At 42.6% G+C, this 7,817-nt stretch overlaps 1 protein-coding gene across 2 annotated transcripts; it reads right to left on the reverse strand.

Moving 5' to 3' along the window:
* Positions 1 to 4,272: 4,272 nt before the first annotated feature.
* On the reverse strand, positions 4,273 to 7,575 carry LOC137603060 (catechol O-methyltransferase-like). Of its 2 annotated transcripts, XM_068326250.1 has the most exons (5): positions 7,269 to 7,575; positions 7,100 to 7,168; positions 5,738 to 6,014; positions 5,354 to 5,550; positions 4,273 to 5,247 (listed from the first exon to the last, which is right to left on the reverse strand). In XM_068326250.1, the coding sequence occupies exons 3-5, from the start codon at positions 5,991 to 5,993 to the stop codon at positions 4,918 to 4,920; spliced, it is 783 nt and encodes a 260-aa protein (XP_068182351.1). In that variant the 5' UTR covers positions 5,994 to 6,014; positions 7,100 to 7,168; positions 7,269 to 7,575; the 3' UTR covers positions 4,273 to 4,917. The 2 variants fall into 2 exon arrangements, with proteins under 2 accessions (XP_068182351.1, XP_068182352.1); XM_068326251.1 differs by lacking the exon at positions 7,269 to 7,575 and having other exon boundaries at positions 7,100 to 7,196.
* Between the last annotated feature and the right edge of the window lie 242 nt (positions 7,576 to 7,817).

Consider the following 7,817-nt stretch of genomic DNA (forward strand, 5'->3'; position numbering starts at 1 on the left):
CTTTTACTATAATATTATATGGTTGCATCCAATCATAATGTCTTTGTATTAAACTATTACCATGTTATTTCATAGCAGCGCCGCTGCTGTGACCCAAACCCATAATGAAAAATCCATTTGGACGACTCGTCACGTTGCTTCTTCTTCTCATGTGGGTTCATAAAACAAAAGGTCTGCTGAGGGGAACTCGACCTCCGTTGTTAAATAAGATGGAAGAAGCATCAGATGAGATATTCTGAGCAGCCATTAGCAGCTGCATGCAGGTAGAATCTCTCAAGAAATCACATGAACTACTGCAGCAAAAAAAAAAAAAAAGAGAAGCAAAGCAAAGCAAAGCAAGGACCCCTGAAGTGAATTTATACCATCAGGGATTCTAAGATGGCCTCAATTCAACTGTGCTGGTCAGAAAGGAAAGAACAATGCAATTTAAAATTCATATAATACTCTGGCAGGAGTTAAAAAAAAAAAAAAGAAGAGAGAGTAATGGATCACATGACACTTATTGTGCTTCAAGGCTCAATATATCTATGGCTACTTCAGTAGTAATGGACTCATGGGAAATAAAGCCAGCTTCTCCAGAACAGTTTCCACTCCACCCGTGGCAGTTGGTTGGAATTACTCTCCAATTTTTTATTTTTTTTTGTTAAATGAGGTTGATTTTGCCCGGTCTGTGGCAGGATGGGGCCGTGAATGTCTTTTTGATTTCACAGAATTACACTTTGGAATTGTCTCGTTTTCCTCAGGCCGTCGCGTAAAGATGAAGACTATGCACCGCGTGCATTAGTCAAATACCCCCCCCCCCCGTGCTCACGTATGATAACTTTCCATTGGCCATTCACGTCTTAATCCCCCTGGCGGCTAATGGATCAATAAATTCACATTTCTCCCCCGACCTACCGTTTTGTTTGTATTTTGCGTCCGATCGATAAACCCTTAGTGGGCTTTGAAAGGTTGATGATGCAGAAACGCAATTGATCCGTTAATAAAACAGAGGAGTTCAATCCATACTTGAACAAGAGAGCGTGCACACGCATTCACAGACACAAGAGCACGATGGGCGCACGATGGGCGCACGATGGGCGCACGATGGGCGCACAGGGCGTTTTTTTCCAATCTGCCGGGCCCAGTTGCTTGAATAATACCTAAAAGGTCAATGATAATAAGATGTTTTGTCGATGTACGCGTATTGAAGCAATTGCACTTGTTCCATCTCATCACCAAGGATATCGCCCTTTCCCCTTCAGCATCGACCTCCTCTTTACGACCCACGACTGTCTTTCTTCACACAGATCCAAAACAGCATCCATAATGGTTAGTGAGCAAAAAAAAAACAACCCGCGTCTCTACTTACGTAATTTCTTCCACAACCAATTAGTTTCGTAAGTAGAGGTACCACTGTAGTTTCCTGTTTCCTCATCCAAAGTTCCCTCATCACTGCTCTCCAGGTGTGAAGTGTGAGATGTAGATGGAAAACGCTGCTTCTGCTGGAAAATTAAAAAAAAAAAACAAAACCTCAAGTGTAGAAAGTCTCTTCAACCTGGAGCGGAAAGAACATCCTGAGAAGCTTCAGCCCTCTCAAGACGTCGCACGGTGGGAGGTCTATTTTCTCTTCATCTTCCCCTCTCTCCATGTGTGTGTGTGTGTGTGTGAGTGTGCTGTAAGTTGCATTCTGGGTCAGATATGGGTGGTAGAGTCACTTCCCATCATCGGATCTCTCCGTAGAGACTTTTCCTTTGAATGGCTGCCACTCATCAGGATGATAATGACCTGAATTTGATCCTGGTTTAGTCGATTCTTAATTAATCCTTCAGTAAGCTCACAGTTGTGGTTTCTGTCACTGGGGGGGTAGAAGATGAGGGGGGTACTGTATGATAAAGAAGTGTCTTTAGGATTTAAATACAGCGTTTTAGATGAGAATATATCTGATGATGAGAGGTAGGAACGTGACAAATATACTTTAATTCCTCTTCAGACATGAAGAATGAGACGCTGATGGGCGAATGTGTGCTGGCGCATTTAGCGACAGGAAGGAAGACACTTTTACACACACTTCTAACATCTCAAAAGTGCTCAACAGATGGTCTAAAAGAAGTCCAGAGCCTCTCCCCTGAACACGAGTCGGGTGTTCAAGTGGCAGCGGTCAGATGTGAGGACGCAGCATCATCACACACCCCCGATGAGGTCAACGCTATGATGTGCTGTCTGAGGAAGTGTGTGTGTGTGTGTGTGTTGGGGGGAGGATAGTGGGCTATCAACACGGTGCCAAATATAGAAACCCCTCTGTTTCTGAAGAGGCTGTGAAGTGACTCCTCTCTCCTCCGGCTCTGCCCACTCCAGCTGATGAACCAGACGCAGAGGAGGAGGCTTTGTGGCTTCGCTGCCTGAGAAGAATTCAAAATGACTTTGTAAGCAGAGTGTTTTGGGGGGTTTTTGGGTTTTTTTTGTTCTTTTAATCCTATTCGACGTGCTGATGTAACAGAAAACTGGAGTAACTTCGATCCTGAAAGCAGAAGCGACTTCATCCCCCTGCAGACTGGCATCACAGGAAGAGCACATGTTGGCTTTCAGGCCCAGAATGGTGTGAAGTGTGTCTCCAGCTACCTGACAAGGACTCCTAGTGGCCATGTGGGGTATTACACTTAACAAATGGAGGCAACTGACGGGCCCATGACGTCATAATGTGACATTTTAAGCATGAAAACCCAACCTAATAATTTGAAATGACAGTTATGTCATTGTTAGTTGTTAATCAAGTAATGTTTTATTAATGGAGTTCTCTACAGTAATCCTCTTAGGAACGTTTGAACCTTAAACTTGAATCATCACAGTTTAAAGCTTAATTTTAGTAACCTTGTCGGATTATTATTTGTTATTTTTATTGATAAAATGTTCCCTCAGCCCAGTAAATATAGAATTATTACCAATTAATCCAATCTGAAACATTAATCTGGATGAAAAAGTGGTTTTTGTTGAGTCGATTGTGAGTCTGGGGTAGAGAATGGCCACACATGTTCCCAGCAGCACGATGATGGCGGTCGGGGGGGGTACATGAAGGTCGGGGTACATGAAGGCCGGGGCCTTTGTGCGGCGCTGCCGGAGGGCAGCGGAGCGACGCTCTTTTAGAAAATGTGATTTATAATTGAAAGCTGTGTTTACAACAGAGAGCAGTTCAGGGCCTGACGGAGGAGGAACCCAGGAACTCAGCCCATTAAAAGAGGAATTTTTCAAGCACTTTGAGGAAGGGGGTGAGGACGAGGGTGTTTACATTTTGCCCCGTACATCATTGTGTTGCTCTGGAAAGCGGGGCGAGGAAATGTTAAATCACATCTGACAGCTGAGAAATCGACCACATCCCCGACTTTTAACGCTGGTCTTGTGGGAAGCTGGGAGGACTGGGACGGCGGCGGAAGCTAATGAGCAATCATTATAGTGGGTCGACTTTGTGTAATTACATATCACATACTGGCCATGTGTGGGGCGCGCGGGGGGGGGGCATGCAACCAAAGTTATTTCCAGTGGCTTTAAAAGGCCTCCAGTCCAGCCGATCACGAATACAACCTAAGAACAGCATCATCAGCATAAAAGCGACGTCCTTCAGCACAGAAATACACCTGGTTTTTTATTCGCTCTGAGCTCCAAAAGCTCGTTCGTGTTGTTTCTCCTCAGCTAATGGAAAAAAAAAAAAAAGCAGCAGTTCATAAGTCAAAAAAAAAAAAAAAAAAACTACAGAAACTCGCCGTAAATATTTACAAAGACAACAAGAGGCTGCTGGAAAACAGGATTCCGACACACCGACTTCTTTCATTCAAAATAACAAATTGCAGCTCCGTTTAAAAAAAAAAAAGCGAGAGACGCCGTGTTTACACCCGCCCTGAGTTTCCGAATGAAATGCTCCATCGTGATAATTAGACATAAAAACATTACAGGCTTTGACTTTCATCCAGGCAATCGTTCCCTCTGGGTGGGCGGAAAAGTTTCCCCAATGACAGGCCTGAACGTCTAACGTGGATTTTATGTCCCTGTTTTATTTCTTTATTCCAATCAGTTGGCCTCCAAACTTCAATAGATGACTCAACCGCAACGTCTAATTTACTGCAGTGAAGTTTGTGTACTGTAATATTTGTTATTACCGCATTCATTCCTCTGTTGCGTAACAATCGTCTGGAGTCCAGACTGAACTCAAAGCTCCTGGAAATAAAGCATTTAATTTAATCCTGTTTTATTTTTTTTTATTTCTTTTGTACAAGTATTATTTATTTCAATTCTGCAGTAAATCGTCTCTAAACCATGTAACGGCTTTCCTGCTGCTCTACAAAACCGCAGCAGAGCAATTAGAAGCAAATTCAGAAAACTCCTTCTGAGACGTACACAACAACAACAACAAAATTTGATCCCTGAGGGTAATTTGTTCTGTAATATTATATTTCTAATCCAAACTTGGACTCAGCGGGTTGTAAACAAACATGTAGGAGGCAGTATGACGTTAGTACAAAATGACATTTACAGATTCTGTTTACAGCAACAACAAGAAGAGGTTTAAAAGTTCTGTGCTGCTTTATGAGGAAGATAAAACACTAGGTGGTAAAATGGGTGGAATTTCCCTTTAAATGTTGTCCCGTCAAATTCAATTCAATCTCTATTCTATGAAAAGGCCATTTGCGCCATCAGGTGGCGGTTCTGTGAACTACAACTGATTTAAAGTTGTTTTTTGCCACTTGTCACCCATTATATCTTCATTATAACAACATTTACATGTTTTATTATTAATAATAATGATCCATAGAGCAAAAAATGGTTATTTAAATACAATTTGACAAAAAATACATCAGGATTTATTGTGTTTGAACTCATACTAGAGAAATCCACACAAACTCAGACCACACACACAAACACAAACACACACACATCTTTAGCTTACTAGGTCCCATCCTGCTTTTCTTTTTTGTAGCTGATCTCCAGCATGGAATAAAGTTCTGATCGAATGCAGTAGGAGTCGGGTCTCCTTCTGATGTGATCCAGGATTTCTCTCCGATCTTCAGCTCTTTGGTTCCTGTATATCAGGAGAACGGAGCAGCCGGCGACGCTGAGGAGATCCTCTCTCTCCAGAGCCAGAAGGTCTGGAAGGTACTCCTGGGGGTCGTGATCCATCAGCACCAGATCGAGTCCGTCCGTAGTCCCGTTATCAGACTCAAGGAAAGGATGTAATGTTGGGATGGCCTCAGAGGAGCTACATGGCAACACTTGGAACTGCAAAGAATCACGATAACACAGGAAAAACAGTTAAAATGCACACATTTTCCTTTAAATGTTGAAAATCACAACTTTAACCATCCATAATATTCCTTAGATCTACCTGGGAGTGTTTGAAACCAGCCACAAGTATGATTTCCTCCCCCAGTTCTGCTGCCAGTGGGTCCATCTCCACTGTGATCAGCCTGCCAGCAGGGGGCAGCAGACGCAGGAGGCGGACGGAAGTGTAGCCGCAGTGCATCCCCAGCTCCAACACCCGGGACGGCCGGACGCGCTTGACCACCGCGTCCAGTTCCTCAGCTGCAAGAGGATGAGAGCCCAAACACACACCGACGTCTGTACACACTCCACATGACGGGACCCGCTGGGGCGAGGATGTCATCACACTTTATTCCATTAGAGAATCAAAACTTTGACTTTTAACATTTCTTCTGATGATAAAAATCTCTAAGGTTGTTAAATGAAGGGATTTCCAGTGCGTACTGACCAGTCTGTGGGCTGATGCAGAGGGAGGGGTGAGTGTCGGCGTAAAGGTCAAAGGTCTCCAGGACGCTGTCGGCTTTGCCGTGGGTGCAGTTGGAGAACACGAAGGCGTGGGCGCTCCTGACGCTCGCCGCCCCTCGAACCCGCCTCAGAGCCCAGGCCAGAGCTCGACGCCACAGCGATGCATCGGTGAGGCTGTAACAGCTGAGTACCATGACGACGGCCGAGAGCAGCGGGACAGAAACGACCATGAGCCACATTCCTGAAGGAAGTACGGAAACCTGGAGGCGACAAAAGGGAAATCAGGCCGGGACTAACGGCTTTTGAGAAAGGAATAGTTTTAGCTCTTCAGAGTTTGATTTTTAGGTTTGTCTTGGCTCGGTATTTAAAAGGAAATATAGATTTCAAAGTAAAAGCCTGAGCTGGGTTATTAGATATCATCTATTATTATTTTATGTATTAATTTATCATCATTACTAGTTCTGTATGGGTTTGTTCAGCTAAATGTGAGGTCATTTATATGACCAGAACACAATCTGCTCAAAGGTCAGACTTTGCCATCACCATGGCAACCTTAAATCCATTTGGAGACACTTGAAGTTGATTCAGATGAGCTAATTGGTCAGGACAGACAAACAGGAGGCGGAGGATCTGTCATGTCCTGATGGCTCCTATTCAAACTGTTAAACAACAAACAAATAAATAATGTTTTACCTTATTACCTTTACTCTGCAACTTACTGAATAAATCTCTTCTTAAATACTTACAATACGTACTTACTGGCCAGTACTTGACACCGCATTTTTTCCCCACCCATTCTATTCTGTGCATATATTTATATTTTTTGAATGAAACAAAATTTCCCTGAGGATCTTATCTTAGATTAAATCCAGAATAAAAACATGCAGACTGTCAACCATTTATTTAAAATCCACCCACTGACCACCTTTTACTCACCTTGTGCCTTGATTTATGCGCTCATGCAAATTGTCCCTTATTTATATTGCATAAAACAAAATTGCATTGATATATTTTTAATTGAAAGTGATTTTGTTGATTAAAAATGTGGATCCTGGATAATCCTGAATTAAAGGAGAGTAAGTAAGTCAACTTAACAACCCATTTAAGAATATTATTTTCCAGTAAAATATTTTAACAGGGTACTTTATTTAAAAGATTAAAGACTAATCTTTAATCTCTTTAATCTAGTACCTTGTTAAAATATTTTAAAGAAATTAATATTTTTGAAAAAGAATATTTAAAAAAAAATATTTTCTTTAAAAAAGGTTGTTGAGTTGATTTACTTATTTTCCTTTTCAAAAGCTAGGAATTTATTATTTGTAGACAGATTATTTGTGATACTTGCCTGAGCTGCTCCGGACAGGTGAGAAGCCCCTTCTTGTCAAACACAGGTGGGTCAGGCACCTCTGGAGAGCTGTGATATAAACCACAGTTTTCCTTTAGACACGACGATCATGAGACAGAAACGACTTAACAGAAACCCTGGAGATTTGTGGGATGCAGGAAATACTAACCCGAAGAAGAGAGGAGTGAATGAAGAACAAAGTGCGTCTTCCTCATACGAGCCTTCCTGACTTTGGAAGCTCCTCCTCCCAGGTTGCGATGCCGTCTTCTTCCACAAGAGGACAGCAAAGATGCTCAGATCCCAAGATGACTGGAGGCAGGTGGGAGTTTTCACCTGGAACATGAACACTGGATTTGACTCAAAGATGACTTTTTTCCTCCTCCAGGAATTAAACCACGAACTGTAGCCAAACACCTTAGGAATTATATTTTACAATTTGAATTTAAAAATAAGTGTCAATATGTCGGTGATTTATCTGTGATAACGTTCCCATTCAGTTCTAGTGGGATGATGTTAGTGGAGTGGCGCTGCTCTGCGTATTTTGGGGCAGTGAGGCGGATCGTACTGCGGTCTGCAAGTCATGTCGGTCCAGCTGCGTCAAGGTAGCCATGGTAACCGGCGGAAACCACCGGAAGCAAAGTTTCCTTCTACCAAAATAAGAGTCTAAAGACAATGTAAAGGTGGAAAATAAGAGAGCGGAGCTGAATCAAATCAATTT

Source organism: Antennarius striatus, chromosome 10 (assembly GCF_040054535.1).
Source record: "Antennarius striatus isolate MH-2024 chromosome 10, ASM4005453v1, whole genome shotgun sequence".
NCBI lineage: Eukaryota > Metazoa > Chordata > Actinopteri > Lophiiformes > Antennariidae > Antennarius > Antennarius striatus.